The 20,581-nt window shown below is 38.1% G+C and overlaps 1 protein-coding gene across 2 annotated transcripts in view; it reads right to left on the bottom strand.

Annotated features, from left to right (window-relative positions):
* Positions 1 to 1,022: 1,022 nt before the first annotated feature.
* Positions 1,023 to 20,581, bottom strand: part of Rfx6 (regulatory factor X6) — a 54,957-nt gene continuing 35,398 nt past the window's right edge. For both annotated transcript variants that reach the window (XM_036169217.1, XM_036169218.1), the window contains 12 exons: positions 19,193 to 19,270; positions 18,989 to 19,102; positions 17,292 to 17,341; positions 15,281 to 15,440; positions 13,415 to 13,559; positions 11,953 to 12,062; positions 10,373 to 10,490; positions 8,772 to 8,894; positions 7,962 to 8,168; positions 5,563 to 6,075; positions 4,647 to 4,859; positions 1,023 to 1,819 (listed from right to left, as the gene is read on the bottom strand). In XM_036169217.1, coding sequence (XP_036025110.1) covers positions 1,644 to 1,819; positions 4,647 to 4,859; positions 5,563 to 6,075; positions 7,962 to 8,168; positions 8,772 to 8,894; positions 10,373 to 10,490; positions 11,953 to 12,062; positions 13,415 to 13,559; positions 15,281 to 15,440; positions 17,292 to 17,341; positions 18,989 to 19,102; positions 19,193 to 19,270 — 2,007 coding nt within the window. In that variant the 3' untranslated portion in view covers positions 1,023 to 1,643. The remainder of the gene's footprint in view (positions 1,820 to 4,646; positions 4,860 to 5,562; positions 6,076 to 7,961; positions 8,169 to 8,771; positions 8,895 to 10,372; positions 10,491 to 11,952; positions 12,063 to 13,414; positions 13,560 to 15,280; positions 15,441 to 17,291; positions 17,342 to 18,988; positions 19,103 to 19,192; positions 19,271 to 20,581) is intronic.

Here is a 20,581-nt window from a genome sequence, read left to right as displayed (position 1 = left end):
GATGCTCCTGGAACATCATTTATTCAATGCTAATTTTCTACCCTCAAATCTTCAGTGTTTAATTTCTTATCACCCCACCCCTTTGTCTCCACACTGGGGTGTTTTAAGGTACAGCAGTGCCACCTTCATTTTTATATTTTTCCACATTATATAACATAGCATCTGACAATGCTAAACATGCCTTGAAATTTTTGTTTGTAACTCTCAAAGAGCTATGTTCAAACAATCCTTAATGCTGTTACTTCATTGCAAGCCTATAGTTTCACCATTCTTTATAGTCACACCATATTATTATTATTGGAAGGGATAGAACACCTAGCTTTGTATTTCTTGTGATTTGCTAATACTGTGAACTTTCTCTTCTTGTTCATTAGATCATACCGTATGCTACTAAGTGGGCATGCTACTAAGCAAATGGTAGCAATATTCCAACAAGTCCACAAGCAATTGTTAATTTCTTGTTGGAAACAAGTCCATAGTTTATTTTCACCAAAGCACAGCATGATATACCGAGGATATTTGGCACTGTTAAATCTTATGTACCTGGAACTTAATAGTGTAACCTAATTCTCTACACAAATATTTTGAGGTCTATCACAATAAGAGATTCTTTATAGTTAATGGAAGTTTTCTAGTATAGGCCATAAATCTCACAGACAGAACATATGGAGAAGAAAAAGAAACATATAGATAGATGGTGCTACCAGTTGCATTAGCTTACCCATAATTCACTTCTGAACTAGGCTTTGCATCTAGATGATCCTGGAATACCTATTCCTTCCCAGACGTTTAGGAAGGTACTTCATAAACAAGTGCTTTTAAAAGCAAGGAAAATTAAACAGTCTCTTAACGTGTACATGCATGAGTCTGATACACAAACACTCTTGAATTATAGTGTCTTAAGCAGCAAGCAAGCTTTATTTATTCTTTCATTTCATACCCAAAATTCTTTGGCCTGCAAGTCCCCAAGTTCTTCAGGAACAGTACCAATGCCAAGAGCAATCACACCTTTGTGAGTGCTTCCACACATTCTTTTTTATTTCCTCACATCCTTTTAAATAAAGAAGGAAAGTGTTTATCATCTCTATTCAGTTACATAGAATTGGAACACTGCTATGTAACAGAAATCACCGCACTAATGCACAGGGAAAGAAAGTCAAGTCACTTTGGTCTAGGCTGAATACATTGAAGTCTTGATCTTGTAAACATTTCCACAGGAGGTAGAACATGGACATTTGACTTTTTGTCAAGTAAGTGACAGTAAACAATGATTAGGAGAGCCTAATAAATTAAAGATATTGTGAAGGCATTGAATATATTTTCTTGTTTTAGAAACCAAAGACGAAGGAACATAGATATTTTTCAATAAATTAGAAAGTGAAGTATTACATCTTTGGAATGTCTGCATCTTCAAATTTCCATTGGCTTCATTTGATAGTGTTTGAAGTTATGATCAATAATGACCTCACATTTTTGCCTCTTTGTGTGCAATACAAGTATCTCCATTTACTATGGCGTTGTGCCAAGTATCAGCAATCTGAAAATCATGTCCAGCCACTGACTCTTCTTTGCTCTCATGGCAGCTGGGGATGGATAATGACATCACTGCAACCAAGATTTCAGCTGCATCCCACAGTGTTCCTTTAAGTGCCCCCAGCTGCTGTCCCCATAAACACAGTGTTGATGGGTGGTAAAGAGGACACCATGTCCCTATTGCTTGATCCATTGGAGTCCAGAGTTTCTTGCACTGGGTACTGATTAGAAGTTCCATACATACACTGGGATGAAGATGAGGGAATCTGGGATTGCAAGTTGGAAGCTAGAAGGGAAAATATAATCAACAGTTGAAAACAAATGGACATAGTGCCACTCAATCTGAATCTCTTTATGGTTTTTTGCATTTAGCATATATCAGCTATTTCAAATGTGAATGTTCATGATTCACTAGAACAATAATATTTTCTTCTATTTTTCCCATTTGTTGTCCTGCCAGATACTATTTCATAGAGGCAACTCAATATCATATTACATCCTGTCACTAAAATATGTCTCCCGTCTGCCTCTGCCTTCTGCCTGCACCTCTGATCACCATTGCTTCCTGACCAATACAGCAGCCTCATGCTTTCACCCTTGCTTTGGTCTCTCGCCCTCCAGGAAAGAGCTAGAAAGATCTTGGTGATGTGTTACAGCAGTTTCTACTCTTCCCCACCCCCCAGCCTACCATGCCTTACTACACTCTAGGAACAAAACCCAGTCTCCTAGCCATGACTCATAAAACCCTACCTGAACTGACTTCTAAAATTCACTCTCCCCCTTGTTTACCTGCTCAAGGCACATGGATTTTCTTTCTGCCCCCAGAAATTGGCAACTTTTTTTCTGATCCCAGAGGCTCTGTAATGGCCATTTCTTCTGTCTAGTTCGCCGCCATCCAATTTCCAACACTCTTCTGGATTACCCAGTTCTCAATTGAAGTGCTCCTGACTCAGGATTCTACTCCTGACACCTATTTCAAACAGCTCCCACTTTGCCAGCTACCACTTTACACATTTCAGAGAAGCTAAAGTTATCTTGTAATAAATTGCTTTAGGTTAATATTTCTAGTAATGGGTTTTATCATAGTATCTATGGTCTTTATACTTGTTCTGGTTTGTTTCTGTCTCCCACTGACCTTCCCCAAACTCCCTTCCCACTCCAGTTGGTTTCCCTCTGCCCAATTAATCCAAATGTCTACTTTCTCATCACATGCATTCCATTATATACATATACATCTATATATTCCATATCTACTAAGAGTTATTCCTCCTTTCTCACGATCCTATATGCATACACATATGTAAATGTACCTCTCTCATATACACATACAGAGATATACATACATAACTACAAATACATTTATTTAAATCCAGGTTCTGCATATGAGAGAAAGCCTGTGATGATGAAATTATCTTTGTAATGCATTCATTTGCATATTCATTGCCTTACTCTCTCCTTCTAGAGCATAAACTTCCTTCAAGCAGAAACTGTGTCCTGATTCCCTCAGTATCCTCATACCTGGGTCTGATATACAGTTTCTCTACAAAGCCTCAGGAACATATTCAAGAGGTCTACATCCCTCTGGCATGGTTGATGCCTTCCCGTTGTCAAGGTAATGCATGCTCTGTCTCTAAGGATCAGGCTGTATAACTAACGAAGCCAGTGAGTCCCAGGCCCCACTCTGCTTGCTCACTCACTCCCTTCCTCTTCCACTCTGAAACCCGGTTTGCAATCTGCTCGGTAGCCAGCTCTGACAGCTAAAGCTTAGAATCCACCCTACCTCCAAGCCGTGGTCCATCAAAGCCTCCATTATCTCCACAAGTAAACAGAACTAATAGTAACAATAGCAACGCGGCACATTTTAGTCTGGTGGTGAGGAAACTTCCTGAAGTGGAATTTTCTGCTTCATTAGAGTAACCTAGAAGCAATGACTATTAGCAGATAGCAGGAGATGAGCTGCTAGACCACTCAGGGCACATTTGTGATGGCCACAGGAAGGGAAGAAGTACTTCCTATTGAATTATTGGAAAAGTACACTGAGTGATGAGAGATGGAATTTATTTCATTTTCCCCATGTTTCCATTGGGTGTCCTATGCCCTTCACTTACACTAGTGTAAAAATCAATTCCAGTGAAGATTTAATTCTCTCACATCAACATTAACACTTTTTTGATACTTGATGAATGCATACTGTCCCTTTGGTCCTTCATTATTCATTTTCCAAACTAAATGCATTCATAGATTTAGGTTCAAAACCTACGTTATCAGAAAGAACTTATTAAGTCAAGTAGAGTAAACGTATGTACAGATTTAAGGTTGTTAGTTTGGTGCTAGAAGTCAAACCCAAGGCTTCACACATGACAGTGGATGGGTCCGCCCCTGGGGCCACACCTGAAGCCTCTGCATTGGTTTTTCTCTTTCATCTCACTCATCAATTTCCTAAGCTCCTACTGTGCAGCCAACCAGGTGGTGCAGTTAGACCCTTCCCAGGTGAGGCTCAGGTTGGAAGAAGCAGCTGGAAGACTTCATAGCAGGCACACTGATTTGCTCACTTTGGCTTGAATTGTATGATATAGAACAATTTTAAAAAAAAAAGGCAACATTTTCTGCCATGGTATTCAATCACATTTTACAAAAAAAAAAAAAGAAAGAAAATTCTAACTGCTACTATCACAGGATACACTTTGCAAACATTCCCAGTGGTATGAGGTGCTGATGGAGATTATGGGGACTAAAGATAACTCTTGACACTTGTGAGTCCAATGATAGTCATAAGAGAGTGAGGAAATTGTGTCATTCCTGTTCTCATAAAGTTCACTACTATTTAGAATATCTTGGAACCAGCTATACTAAAATTTTTATAGATAGTAAACATAAATTACTGTTTTTGGAAAGAGCAACAGATCTTAAATCAGGCATGTACTAATCATACAGAAAATGAGAAACGAAAATTCATTCTTCACTCACATGCAAAAACAACTTCAGAGCCAATGATAAATTACCTTAGGGCCACGCATGCCTAGTTCACCACTATACTTCCCCCCAGATCACCCTTGTGTATCTGAAGTTTGTCACTTCTTAAAATGCTTCCAATGACTATGAAAACAATTTACCTACTACAGGAGTCCGACATGCAACTGGAGAAGATGCGTCTGGGTAAAACGAGTTGCTCTGTTTCCGGCCACTGTCATCTAAAATGTTAAGTGGATCATGGATGTCACTGTAGGGAGGCAGTGAGCGAACACTGCTGATGACAGAAACATGTTGGTTCACCATCGATCCGAGCCTCTGAGCTTCTGAGTAGTTTATATTGTTTCCATAGTATCCTAGAACAGAACAAGTTGAGAATATTCTGTTTGTTTGTTACTGAATCACCCCATGAAAGGTGATTCAGTAGCAATAACAGTTGAGTATAGTCCTAAAAACATCAAATGGTCAATATTATTTCTATTAGTAACTTGAGAGTTGGACTTACGCTTTCATGTGGTATGGTTTACTATTATATTTTTGAGATAAAAGGTAACACGTATTATTCATTTTGAGACTGACTATATCTTTGCCATATTTTCTTTATCTAAATTTATAAAGCATGTTTATGAAGAAAGACACAAGTACTGTTAACCCTTTAAATGATACTTCTTCTCAAACACAGTTTCTATTTACAGTCTTTCTCCCAGGAACACGATTCTGTAACCAAACATGGAATATTGATTTTAGAGCCAATCTTTAAAATGTGCTGTTCTAGAAGACACAATTTCCATTAAAAATATTTTCAAAGGACAGAATATTGTTTGGATGTATCCGGCATAAGTTTTCACTGTTTTTTAAATTGTGTATGATAAACTTTAATAAGTCCACCAGAATTAAGGAATACGTTTGCGTGTGGCAGACATTTTCTGCAAGGGCTAAGATTCTGTGATTTTTACCATTTTTTACTAGATGGCATCATGATCAGCAAGGGTGAAACTCAATTTCAGATTGCTTAATTGCCTTTTCAAAAGCCAGAAAATGTCTTTAAAAGTTATATACCATTAGGAGAATTAGAAGGCAATGTTGCTCCTTGGCAGCTGCCAGCTCCTGAATTACTAAGGAAATTGAAGCTTCCTGTGTTCAAAAACTGTATGCTATGTGACTCTTGTGTGTGTGTGGATGGTCCGTAGCTGGAAGGTGGTCTGGAATTGTATGGAGAGCCAGAACAACTGCCACTGAAGAAGTCTCTGGAAAGCTGCTGTTCAGTCCAGGCCATGCATCGCCCATGCTCTGCACGGTGAGTATAGAGGTTTGATGAAGGGTGAGACTGTGCCCTGAACACAGTCTGATAGTTGGAGGTGGTCCCATAAAAGTCATGGCTGGCTGGAGGAAGGGTAGGATAAGTTGGCTCTGGATATGTTGAGCAATGTGTTGGAACTGAGAGAACTGAGCCCACACTTGGGGGTCTGCCTGCCATTGGTCCTTGGTTAATGACACTTCCTCGGCTTGCCATGGCTGGAGAAATAGGTGGTGTCATCAGATGGCCAGTACTCTGTGAAAGCTCTATTTGACCTGGAAAAAAGATTGAGAGCATTCTGTGAGTAGTCTACTAAGTAGATGAGATCATGGCTTTAAAAGTATTCAAATGATGTATGAATGTGCCCTTTGTTCCAACTTAGTAATTCCTACTTTCTGTAAATAACTGAACTGGAGAATATATAGGCACATATATATTCACAACACAACTATATTTAACAGCAGTGGTAACTTGGAATTGGTAAGAGTAAAACCTGGGATTGTTTCATTTTCTCACAAGGTGGGGAGGTGGAGGGAGGATCTGGGATAATCTGGGAGGAGCTGGAAGGAGGAGGGAGAAGAACATGATTAAAATATACTGTATAAAAAAAAATTCCTTTTTTTATTTTGTTTTTTGAGATAGGGTTTCAATGTATAGCCTTGGCTTGTCCTGGAACTCTCTTTGTAAACTAAGCTAATGAAAAAATATTTTTAATTTTTTAATTAAAAAAAAAAAAAAGAACTCACAAGTAGGAAGGGCCAAGGAGTGTGATTGTGCTATGACAAAAAAAAAAAACCAAAATGTTGATCCTTAATAATAGAAAAATGCACTGATATCACAATGCCCATTGTTTCAGAGATAGCTGAAAACATGAGGAAACACAAAGGCCTCTCTTGTCTTAAAATTCTGCATGTCCAATGAATTAATGTATAAAATGGGACTTTTTAAAAAAGCCTAAGAGCCAATGAGCAGATTTAAAATATTCTCTGATCTCTAGTTCAAATTACTGAAAATTCATCTTGCTGCAAAGCATAAAATTATTGTATAGCTGTCCTAAAGGGGCTGGAAGAGAAATCTCACCAAAGCCAAAATCAAATAAGCAACCCAGTTTTTAAAGGGAGGATTTTGCACACAGCCACCACCCAGACCTGCTTCCCAGGCCTTGGGTTGGCCACCCTGGGATACCCACAGGATCTCCATGACTCAGGGTGGTGGCAGGATATTGAGGGGAGTTTCGGTAAGGGTGCAGTGATATGGCGTATCAGAAACCAGAGGCCTTGAAGCAGGCCAATGACTCATTGCAATGAACATTAGCAAGTAAGGCTGATTGGGCAAGAGGAAGTGCTGCATGACATACCACAGCTCCTAGTGCCTCTCAAATGAATGAAGAGATGGTGGAGAGGAGGAAAAGGAGGAGGAGCAGAATCGAAGAGTTTTTATTTATTTATTTGTTTGTTTGTTTGTTTGTTTGTTTTGTGGTGGAGGCTCAATTCCTAGGGTGAGGGGCAGGTGAATACAGAGGACTGGGAGATGAGTAGAATTCAGGTGCATGTTATGAAATTCCCAAAGAACCAATGAAGAACTTATGTTTAAAATAATAGGCAAGAATTTGGAAAGTCTATCAATCGAAATGTTCTTTGTGTGTTAATAGTTTATATACGGTAAGGCATTTTAATTGGAAGTGCAATGCAGTATATTTTTATGAAGTAAATAATTTGTTATTAAAGAAAAAAGGAAAAGACACAGTTTTGCTAGACAACCCAGGCCGGATTGAACTAATGACCTTCTGACCTCAATCTCCTGAATGCTGGGATTGCAGATGGTGCCACAATGCCTAGAAAGCAGCCCATGTTTTACCTTTAATGTATCTTAAAGATTTTATGCATATTTTATGCATCTATTAAATGAAGAACCTATTCATACTTCTGATATGAGTTACTGTCAATGTGAGATAATCACATGAGTAATGGCATAAACAGTAATTGCAAAATGTCAGGAATATAAACTTGTAAATTTTAAAAATGGGCTTTTTTTCTTTTATAATATAAAATGTTTTTCTCCTTGGCATTCCTGAACTTGTGAGTGTTAAGAGAAATGGAGGAATGGGTCCACTGAGATGTGCTGGAAAATGTAAGGTGTGCTTTTTTGCTTCTCCTCATACCTGTGAGTGGCATGTTCTCAGCATTCTCAGCTGGGAACGGGTGCAGAGCAGGGGGTATGGCTCCAGGCTGGCTGGGAGGCAGAGGGACATAGGATGTCTCCACATGGCTTTCATTCTTCACGGTATCACTGCAAAGTGAGCTGCCCTTATTACGGTTGGCCAGAAAGCAGGAGCTCGGGGAAGCCATGAAGGCAGCTTTACTTGCATCTGCAAATGTTATTTTAAAGAGACAAAGAAAGGATTATGAAATATTCTTCATTAACAAGCCCAAGCAAAAGACATTGAAAATGGATCTTGGTTGAGTAACAAATCTGGAAAATCCACAACAAGCTGGACGTCTTTGATATTTATAGTACTAGGTTTGGTAGTTGAGTATTTATGGGCAGGTATATTCTGAAGGGCACTGAACAATCCACTCTGGGCTAAACAGGCTTTAAAAGGCAGGTTTCTCACCCAAAACAGGCTGTCCTTCCTCCTCCGATCTCCTGTTACATTTCTACATGGTACTGCTACATGTGCTGTTTTGAATTACAAGGATTTTTTGTGGGTATGACAGTAACTTCTTTAACTTTATCTAAAGTCTCAGAAATTAAGAATGTTAAGTTGTGGAAACTTCCAGTTTTTATTGAGGAACTTTCACTTTTGTGGCTAAATGAAAGAAAGAGGGTACTCCATCAGTGTTCAACTAGGATGCTGGTAGTGCTGAGCTTGAAGGAAAACAGACTATTTGAAACACCGTGTGCACCTACAGATCCTTAAACTTAGGTTTTAATAAAGGAATATGGAAAGTATAATAGCTGTTGAAGTTACCTGAGTTCTTCATATACTTGTCCAATAAGTTCTGCAATTCCTGCTCTTTGTCGTTATTAAATTGAGTCTCCATGGCCAGGAGGATGTATTCATCCAGAAGCATCCGGATCAAGTGGAAAGAACCTTGTTTATAGAAGAGGGGGCATGTACAGAGAGAAAGTGGGGGAAAAGAGAGAGGAAAGAGGGGAAGGAGGGAGGAAAGAGGAAAAGGAGAGAGAAAAGGAAAGAGGAAACTTATCTTTGTGACCATCTCACCACACTTTACAAGGAACAACTGAAATAAACAAACACGCGTTGGACTTTCAATGACCTGCTAAGACCAACATGCTTAACTTGGGTCTCTAATCTTTCTGTGTACCTCCTGCTCAGCTCCCTGTGTGCACTGTCCTGCCAGCCCTTTGGCCACTAATTACATCAAAGGAAAATGTGGATGAAAGTGAGACAGGCTTTATGCTTTAAGAGGGCACACACTGGAGCATGATAAGCCTGAGCTGTGGAGAATGACCTCTCTTCTGCTTGATTTCTGTTTACTTTGCACTAAATAATTAGACGATGGCCAACATTGTCTGAAAATTTTATCAAATAAGATGTCTTTCCAGCTTGAACCATATTTGATTTAAAAATAAAAGCAAATGAGTAATTTTCATATGAAAGGCAGACCTGCGAACTTTTAACTTCTTTGAACTGTTCAGCAGTTTTCCTAACAAAAGTCTTTTCTTCACACTAAAGTCAGGCTTCAGTGCCGTGCATTTTAAGAAACTCAAAATATAAGAAAAAACTATTCTAAATAATAGACTATTATTTTTAACCTTGCAACACATTATTTAACTTTAATTCCATTGAACATTAGATGAATCCTGAGTTGACTCTAACCTGTTTTGTAACATAAAAAGTTTTTAAAATCCAGTTCACTGTCTATATGTGTAGTACTGTAACTGAAGGTTAGTAAGCTCAGAAAGTTTAGGGCAAAGACAGTACTCAATTTTTGAAAAGGCTAACATCCCAGTTTATGTGGTGGGTTTAAAGATCATGCAAGACCGTTCAGAACCTTAGGAGCCTGTGCCTTCTAAGTTACACGTTGGTTCCTCAAGTGCAGCCATGTGGGTACTGGGGAAAGATGCAAGTGGTCCCCATGCTACATAATGATGGGTACTGTGGAAAGATGCAAGAGGCAGCCATGCTACATAATGATGGGTATTGGGGAAAGATGCAGGTAGTCCCCATGCTACATAATAGAGCCTCTGGGGAATAGTGTCTCAGTTATTGTTTGTTTTATACAGAAAACCTATGCAAGTACTTCTACAGATGGTTTACATAGGGGGAAGTGTTTTGATTTGCACCAACTCTCCTAATACCTATACCTTATGAGAAGGATATTCCTCAGACTGGCTTAGACAATGCCTCAAGGAGAGAAACGGTGGGAGTGTTTGACACTGCAGGATCTGATTCCCCAGCTGTAGCTCCTAGCTACCACTCTCAACTTGCTTGATAGCCAAATGTGTTTTGAGAAGGAAAAATAAGTAATAAGGTGTTGAAGATGGGTGAGCTGAACAATGAGTGCAATCATGCAGAAACCAATCATCGTAAAGCACACTGAATACCGAAACTCGACGCGTTGTTCAAGGTAAGGTTATGCATTACTCGGGCACCAAAAAAGCTCCACTTCAGCAGAAAGTCTTGCGCCCTCTTCTTCAGGGATCTTCCGTTTTGTTTGCTTGTCTAAAAGTAAAGGAACAAAACGAAGCTATGAACTAGGCCACGTCACGGCACATGTGCCCTGTTTAGACGAACAGCCAGACAAGCCTATAGACAGCGTGGCTCCATACTTATGTCATCAAATAAAATGATTGCCCCGGGATTTTTAACTTCAGCCTGTGGTTGGTTTTTTGGCTTTGTTTTGTTTTGTTTTTGTTTTTTATTTCATCTTGTTATTTTCAAGGCACTTTGTCTTTATTCTTTTATAGCTTGGTTTCCTATTAGAATTAGACTATAAAGTGAAATAATTCACAGGCTTTTATTTTATCTTCAATTGTTTTTGATAAAGCTATAAGAAGGACAGGAGGTAATGTCTGAAGCGAGGGTTGTACTTTTCTGTAAATGATTAACCGACTCCTCTGGTCCTGAACGAGAGTCTGTTTTCCTTCCAGAACAAAAAGTCCCCAGACTGTAACCAGTTTCCTTGATATGGAGTGGCTTTCGCCAGCTAGTGAGGGACATGTTTGTTCTCAGTGCCTTTCTTCATGATGGATGGCTTTGAGAACTAACTGAAACTGTGGAAGAGACCAAACAGAAAATGTAAAACTGTGACCTTCAAGAATTCAGAATTTCCAATGTATAAAAAAAAAAAAAAATCACAGTTCCAGTCAGTGTTAAGAAAATTTGTTTATTTGGAAAGACTCAAATCTTTCCAGTTTCTATGTTTGTCTTTAACTACTGCTGTAGTTCAGGTGTAACTTTATAAACTGATAGAGGAAAAAAATAGCATCCTGGAGCTAACTCCTTGTTCAGTGCTTTCAAACTGGTGATTCCTAATTTTAATATTTGGATCTTTCAATTTTTTAGGGTTTCAAAAACTTTATAAAGCATTTTAAAATCAACATATAAGCTATTAAATATCATTATGACACGGTTGAACAAAGTGTATTTTAGTAGACACTCCTTCTCCTCATCTCTTTGCCCTCCACTATGTGTAGACTCCCCACAGTGCCACCCAAGTCTCTTACGTCTCTCATGTCTCATCTGTCCTTTTCCCCACCTCATCCTTTCGTATCACCTGTTCTCACCCTTTCTTGCCTTTACCCACAGTTACACTGTAACATGTATGCACTTTCAGGCTCTGTCTCAGGCTCATGTGTGAGGGAAAACACTTGCTTTTGTCCTTTTGGGTTTGGATCATCTCACTTGATACTATGCTTCCCAGACCCAGCCATTTTCCAACAAATTTCATTTTTCTTTACAGATGAAAATAATTCCACCGGATACCACATTTTCACTACCCATTCATCTGTTGATGGCCATCTAGGCTGGCCCCATTTCCTTTTTTATCACAAATACACAAAACATGGTTTAAAAATCCACAGTCAGTCTGGATCTTTTCCACACCAGTTTAAAAAAAAAAAATTATCCCAGCCAGTTTCAGATTTTTTCTTACAAATACTTTCTGAATGATTCGTAAAAATACCTTAATCACTCTCTGCTCGACCACAGTATCCAGCCATTCAATAAATGCCTCCACTGTAGCATTCTTCTTGAGGAGATCCTTCAGTTCTTGGAACACAGTGATAGAGTCATCTGCCATGTCAAAAGAAGAGAAGGAGGAGCAGGAGGAGGCGGGAGGAGCAGAAAGAGAACAAACAAGAGTTGGGAGGGAGGAGGAAGGGGATCAGTGGGAGTGAGAAGGAGAAGGGTTATTAACAATAAATATGATCAAAATACATCATATACGTATGTGAAAATAATCTCATAATAAAACTTGTCACTGTGAATAGTCAGCATGTAGTGGTTCAAAATTAAAATATATCACAACTACTTTGAATCCAAGATAAAACTTTGAGCTACAAATCTTAAGAAATTTTATGGCATAAAAAGAGAGATGGGTAAATATGTGAAATGTGTTTATTTCTTTTCCTGATAATAATAACAAAAACACTTAGTCATTAGTGTATCTTTTTTGGGATACACTGAAATACAGGTTTATACTTTATATATGTGATTTGTATACATGTCCTTGATGGGAATAATTACTATAATGAGTATTTCTTTTTAATTCAGCACTTTTATTTGCTGAAAGTAACTCATTATGAGTGCCAAAAGCTAATGAACGGCCCAGGCTAGGCTTGTTGATTTTCTGCTTTTTGAAAGACTCCATCTTCTACAAATTAAGCTCTGCACTGCAGAACTGAGCCATTTACACAGACAACATTTCTCAGAAAATTTAAAGAGACGGTCTAGGATTATCATATTGTTGAAGAGTTTGAGGTCTGCTGAACCCTGGGATGTAATGTAGCTAACTGAAATGAGGCTTGATGTTGGACTCCAAGAACAAACCATTGCTTGTGTCATATCCTGTAGGCAGCTGCAGGTTGTTCTGTCTTAGCAGGCAGAAAGTGATGGGAAAAGAGTCTGCTGCTCTCTCTTAGTGTTGAGCACAGATGCCTAACCACTCATATGGGTTGGGTTAACTTTGTCAAATAGTCTAAGGCTGAATCAGATCTGTATTTTTAATAGCATTGTGTTGAGGCACAATCTTAATATGTGTCATACACCGTATAATGACAGGAGCATAGGACATAAGCAAATGTGATTGTATGTCATTTAAAAGTGGAAGAAAATTCAGAAAACTCAAAGCCATATGGATTATTTCCAGGTTATATATTTTTGGTTGTTTCTAATTAAAAATATTTCCATAAGAGTTTCTTCAACAGATGTGATTTTGCTGTCAGGGACATTCGGTATCATCTAGAGACAATTTTGGTTGTCACAGCTGGAGAGAATGCTGCTCATGACATCTGGTGCACAGCCAATGATTCTGGTAAGTGTCCTACAATGAATGATACAGCCTCCCTGCCCCCCAAATAAGTTACCTACCAAGGGGTCAATAGTGTCAAAGTTAGGAGATTCTGTTGTTAGCTAAACAGACTCACGTTCACTGTAGATGTCAGATTCTGTGTCTGTACTGCTAGGGATGGTGAGAAGTGCCTGAGATCCGATACTATTTAAGTCAACCTTTTCAATATCAGATACCATGGAATTCACCACATGCTGGTCAAAGAGAGCTGGTCTGGCAATCTGCACATAGACAAAAAAGGCACTGAAGTGTATCAATTACAGTCTACCTGGGAAAGTCTTTAGCTTTGATAAAAGTAGTTTCTTGAAGGAAAACAATCATAAGTAACTTTTGAGTTTATCTGTGTGTAAATGCATGTTTGTATGTAGTTGTATGTATGTGTCTCTGTGGAGGCCAGAGGTCTATATTGGGTGCCTTCCTCAGTTTCTCTCCACATTATTTTTTGAGACAAAGCCTCTCACTGAACCTGGAACAGATCGATTGAACTAGACCGACTGGCTGGGAAGCCCCAGGGATCCTGTCTCTCTGTCTTCTCTGTTCCGATTTTATGGGTATAAGCTATTACTGTGCCTGGCTTTTGTGTGTGTGCTGGTCCTCATGTTTGTAAGGCAAAGACTTTATTGACTGAATTCTCTCCTCTGCTCAAACATTTTCCTCATTTTAAATTTAAAAGCAATAGCTGAAACTCATGATCATCTTTGAGACAGATTTGAAATTTCATTTGAGATTTAGAAAATGAAAATAGGGCTGGAGAGGTGGCTCAGAGGTTAAAAGCACCAACTGCTCTTCCAGAGGCCCTGAGTTCAATTCCCAGCAACCACATGGTGGCTCACAACCATCTGTAATGAGATCTGGCGCCCTCTTCTGTATACATAATAAATAAATCTTAAAAAAAAAAGAAAATGAAAATAATATTTTTGATCCATCATCACACAGCAAGGAAGATAAAATTTAAATATTAATTTAAAAATAACATTTTAAATGTTACATATCTTATCTGGACCTATCTCTAGTTTGTTTCTTTTTTTTTAAATTCAGGATACTGAAACCTTCATAGAGCCAACAGTTACAGTGACAGTGACAAGTGTCGGTGCTGTTTCTATGTATGAATGATTTTGCTGCTCCATATCTGACAGGGGCTGTCAGTTGCAGTTTGAAGAGTAGAGAGCTTGGAGGTTGAATAACGTTAAATATCACATAGCCAGGCTGGAGAGATGGTTCATGGGGTAAGAGTATACACTGCTCTTCCGGGGGGGTGGAGGGGAGGCAAGTTTTATTCCCAGTACTTATGTCAGTCAGTTCACAGACACCTGCAACTCTAGCTCTGGGGTATCCAATGTCTCTGGCCTGTGCAGACACCTGTACTCATGTGCACATTTACAGACACACATATACTCAATTTAAAACATAAATGTAAATAAGGAACCACACAGCCTCACTGCTCCTGTACTCATGTGCGCGTGCGCGCACACACACACACACACACACACACACACACACCAAATTTAAAAAGTAAATGTGAAAAAGGAACCACACAGCCTCACTGCTCACAGCTTTACCTTGTACCTTATCTTGCTTTTGAGATTGCAGTAACATTACTTCTTATTTTGAAATAAATTAGAATCACAAAAACATTGCAAAGCAAGTGTAAAGAATTTCAGAATGCTCTCAATCCAACTTCTTATACTATATACATCCTATTACATGGGCATTGTCTATTTTCAAAAGCAGGATCTTAATGCATGTCTGTACAGTTAGCTAAAACACAGACATACAGATATAATTCTATACCTATGCATCCTCTCTCAGGTCTAGTATTTGCCCTAGGTTACACGTTTCATATTGATGTTGCACACTTCACTTCCTTCAAATTGTGAAAGATCTTTAACTGGAAGAGTCCCTCCCTTTGATTTGGGGGACTCATTCTCAGCGGACCCCATACCTGAGCAAGATGCAAGAAAGACGTCTGTCGCTTCAGAGAAGACACGAATCTTCGCACAATGGGGATTTTCTTATCAGTTAGGGCTTCTGGCAAGTTTTCCAAGGATGAAACAACCCACTGTTCCCAATTTTTAGCAAAATTTCTTATGTCTGCTAGCAAGCTACAAAGAAAACGCTGGGTTAGATGCTACATTGTTCAAAAACGTATTGAATATCTTCATTTCAATGGATGGATCCTGTTGGCCAGGGCTTCCAGAAGCATGAATTTGAAACCAGACTCAGCCTGGAGCTGCCATGTATGATCATAATCAAAATGCCCAATTTCCTCAAACTCCAGCTTCCTCATCTATTAAATGGGACTAAGAACAGTATCTGGTCATGGGATTATTTTGAGAATTACATGAAATAAGTCATGGGAAACACCCTTGTTTGAGCCTAGCACAAAAATAGTAAACAATGGGTACCTTATTATTAACACACAATTCATTAGTTTCTATGAAATACTTTCTTGGAAAAAAATGTGTCAGCTTTTTGTTCCATATTTGACTTCTTGGATGATATTACATTGACATTGTAAAACTGTACACATTTGATAAGTTTTATTAAATATATATTCTTATCATCCAAGTATAATGGTATGTGACAGATGATAAAAAAAATGTACTACTTACAGAGTCCACTTAAAATTGCAAACTGTGGTAGTGTGTAGAAGATGTAAATATTTAAAACTCTAAAATCCTCATATTGGTTTCACAGAAGCAGTCTAAGTGTAGTTGATGAGTTTGTGTGTGGGAAGCAGTGACAAAACATAGGGAAAAGCCAAGTTTCAGTCCAACTCTGGGATTTAGCTGCCTCTGGGACATTAAATGACTCTCCACATCCAGCTTCCTCGTTTTGTAATTTTGGATTATAATATTTACTCTTGAATAATATTTAAGCATTTATTTATCATTCAATGATAATGAGTCAATTAAATAAATGACAATATTCTCTGAATGATGGGAAAGTATGCCTTCTCTTAAAAGGAGAGCACTGAGCCGTACACATTAATGTGGAAATATTCTCGGAGGAACTGCAATAATGTTAATATTGTGCTTTCAGTTTTTCAATTATCCATAGTCAAAGGTATTTTGGGAAAAAAATGATTGAATGAAGTTCAGCTGTTACTACTGTTTTAGATAGTCTCATAACTAGCTGCTTGTTTATATAAAACTCAGCTGTTACTACTGTTTTAGATAGTCATGAATTACCATGTGTAACTAACTGACTCAGAGTATAGATTAGATGTTTGAAGTGCTCCACGGATAACTGAAAAAACTATTGACCAGACCAAGGCCAACTATTACATAAAGAAAGAAAAGATGTCAAAAATAAATATTTCTATGTGCATTTGAGCACTACATGAAGGCATAATTTAGTTTGTGGCCTCTGTCTAAAAATAATTTACATTATTTTACAGACTTTTTTCAAGAGAAAATTTTGCTCATTAACCCCCAAAGTTATGTTTTCACCCTGGAAACAGCTGTGTGAAAAATCTCCCCATACATTTTAAATAAAGTATTTAAGATCTTATTTCTTTACTGAAAGAAGGTTGTAATTTCATTATACCACTTCCTAATTTGCAGATTAAGTTAAAGTTAATCATAAAAGTGTAATTTAAGATTTCTCCAAAATTCCCTCATAGATTTCATTATTTTGCTTATTGTTCCCATTGACTATCCCATGCATTCTCCATCTAGGCTTCATTGAAGAACTTTGAAGCACATTGGAGGTCGACCATGTTTGGCAGGTCTCACACTGAAGGTACTTTAGGTTTTCATTTTACTCATTTTATTATCTGATGCCCAAATATGAAGACCCTGACACACCCCTTCCAGATAATAGAAAGAAAAAAAAAAAGTATTCTTCATAAAAGAATGAATTCCAAGCCAATGGTATTTTTATTAACATAGTGTTTGAGGTGAAACTGTTATTCTTGTAAGGACCTGTCTTGTTTTATTGACTGAACATACCTTTCAGGCATTTCTTGCATTGTGGCAGGAATGAGGACGTCTGTAAGAACCTTAACCAAAGCAAACAGAGTTAACATAAGCCTTTAGAAATGACTGTGATTAGAGCTTTGGGAGAATGGGCGTGTGTTTTACCACCCAGGTTTAGGCAGAGCTAAGAACTGACCCAGGACCTCTAGGATGCTAAGCCAGCACTCTGCCTGGTGAGCTTCATCTCCAGGACCAGAAATGATCATTTCTGATGCAAGGTGCACTCTTCATTGATTACTTTTACTTGTGATTTTCCTAGAGAGTAACAGGAATCCTTTCTGAAGGTTAGATTTTTCTCCCACAGGAGTGGGTATTTGGGATTTTTATGTGAACATAGGAGACAGTCGATTAACAGCCCTACTGTGAATCACTCATGGATTGGTCTTGCTAATCACACACTGTTTTGCAGACTAGATGCTCTCTGTAAGCGGGGAAAGAACTTATGGATGCTCAGTTTACACTGTTTTATTTTCTGTGCCCACTGTGCCTCCCTGGTCCTGCCATGAGGAAGAGAACTAAATGTATTTATTGATACTTAGAACAGGACATTCTTGCATTGGGCTAAAATTTTAAAAATAATTTGTGCATGGGTTGGAGGAAGGGTGGGTGTATGAAAGGTATTTCTCAGAAGAGCTGAGTTGTTATCTCAGTGGTGTTGCTCTGATGGTGACAGCTGCGTATCTGAGCCTAGGTCTCCCTTGTGTTCATTTAGAACTACCTCATGTCCACCAATTGCTTTTTCAAGTGGTAAGCGTTGGAGGCAATCACGTAGTGCAAACTGAATCTTTCTTTGTAAATATTGGCGTTTATTTAATAAAAAAATAAAAAGAAACAAAACAAAGATGTTCCTTGCTCTTTCTTGTCCATCAATGTGAGCCGGAAGTGAAGGCAAGAAAACCCTGTACTTGGCTCTGCATTCTCTCGCTTTGCGACTACTGAGCAGAGAATGAAGATGTGTCCCCTCACTTCTTATCCTCAAGTCAAGCTGTCAACTGTTTGCAAAGTTGCCTCTGAATGATGTAGCTGGTGTCTCCTGTAGTTTCCCGAAAACCTGAGAACAAAGAAGTCACTAATTTGCCCAACATGTTTGAACTTTCTTGCCAACTCAGAATATGTTCTCAAAGGATCATTTTGTTTTTCCATATGACAACTTGGCAGGTAAATGCAGGCAAGTTCATTTTAAGGTGCAATATTATTTCCCCCCTCTGTTAGGGCCTTCTTACTGCTGAACTGTGGAAGATGCTCTCTCTCTTCCCACTAAATGTTTGGCTGGGTCAACCTGGTCATCTGTCCCAGGTTCTCTTCTTGTGACCCTTCTGAAGAAATCTGTGGATTCTTATTAGGTTAAGGACAGAATTAGACATTAATGCATTTAAGTTAGAGATTTTCAAGGTGTTAATCCAATGAGAGTATTTAATTCTGCTTCCTCCTGAGATAGTAGATGTTGTATTTTGTTAATATGAAAACATCTCATAGAGGTAACAAAATTTCATGAATTTTTCAAATATTAGCCAAAACATCTTATTTTGGATTGCTCTTAGATGTAAACAGAAATTGAGCTGGTTTCATTCACTGTAAAAAGTTTTTAAATAATTGTAAATGTTTACAAGCATTCAGGGTATTATTTAAGAAATAAATTATTCTTGCTTAAGGCACCCCAAGGAGCTTACCTTATAAAGAATTGAGTCACAAACACAGAAAATGTCAATGATAACAGGATTTTCCAGCAGGGGAAGGAGATGGTCAGGCATTCCTTGCCAAAAGTGCAGTAAGAAATGCTGAATCTAATTGTAGAGCAAATGGCACATTGAAATTATTAAGAACAGGATGTGAATGTTTGCATAATGCCATAGAGAAGCATTCTGTAACCTCACCTCTTCAAAGTTCCCATTGATTGCGTTGTCAAGGATACACTGGCAGTGAGTTTTGTACATCATTATGAGAGTATCAACCTATGTTAAGGAAGAAAAAGCTTAGCCAAGGAATTTTTAAAATTTTGTTATTTATTTTATACTTTGATGTTCCTGTTACAGGCCAGGCATTTTGCTCAGTGCAAAGAACCCAGAATAAGAAGCAGATCCTTATCTAAAGATTACTGCCCAGAGAAGGAAAAAGATGAGGAAATTGGTTATCTGATACTATACGACACGGTAAGATGTAACATGATACAACATGATATTAATAAGAGCATTTTAAAAGGAAGTAGCAAGGGAACTATTGTCTAAAATATCATCTTAATTTTCTGCATAAGAAAAAATATGTTGTATTGGAAAAAATGAACATACAACGCCAAAATGCATCAACTTTTTGCTGTTGTTTTTTTTCTGAGACAAGGTCTTGCTATGTAACCCTGGCCAACTTGAAATTCACTGTATGGACCAAGCTGGCCTTAGACTCACAGACATCTGCGTTCCTCCTCCTAAGTGCTTGAATGAAAGGTATCCTACCACATATCTGATCTAAAATAATCAACTCTTTGGATGCTGGGAGCTGTGTGGTACAGTGGTTTCAGGTTTTGACTCTAGAGTCACCTTAATAAAAGTTCTAAATGAATTAACACATACAAAGTGGTTAGTGTATGTTTTCAAAAATGAGGAATGTTAGCTCTTTGGATAACAGCAGCATCTTATGGTGGTGTGGTCATCATCTGTCCTACCATTTTGCACTTTACCTCTTACTATGGGGACAGCATCCATCATTATGGTCTAGTTTGCCCCTAAATAATGATGGCATGAAAATTAGCAGTCTCTTTCCAAGGAGTTATGCTGACCACAGGATATCTCCAGCAAGACGTTTGCATCAAAGCAAATGAAACTTGCTCTACACTTTAGGTAGAACTATTATTTTTAGATAGGTCACCAAGGCAAACCTTTTACATGAGAATAAGGACAGTGTGAAGGATGGAAGGGAAGCCATAAGATTCTCAAAACCTTACATCTTGATACTGTTAGGAAATACAAAGGGTGTCCATGAAATGAGGGAAAGCAGAAAAATGTAGGTAACTTGGGTATGCATATGATCAAAGTAACTAATATACATGTATTAAAATTTTATAATGCAATTACTTTATTCAATTTACATAAATTAATAAAAATTAACATGTCAGGCTCCAAAATCTACTAATGTAATTATAAATTCTAGTTCACATGTTGCTTTATTTTTTCCAAATATGCTGCTTTACACACAGCTCAGCAGACATTTCAGATCTTATTATTAGTATTTCATGTGTGATCTAATATTTGCATGCCCTATGACACTAAACT

The sequence above is a fragment of the Onychomys torridus genome, chromosome 19, assembly GCF_903995425.1.
Source record: "Onychomys torridus chromosome 19, mOncTor1.1, whole genome shotgun sequence".
NCBI lineage: Eukaryota > Metazoa > Chordata > Mammalia > Rodentia > Cricetidae > Onychomys > Onychomys torridus.
The sequence above is the reverse complement of the archived record's forward strand: the minus strand, read 5'-3'. Positions and strand labels throughout refer to the sequence as shown.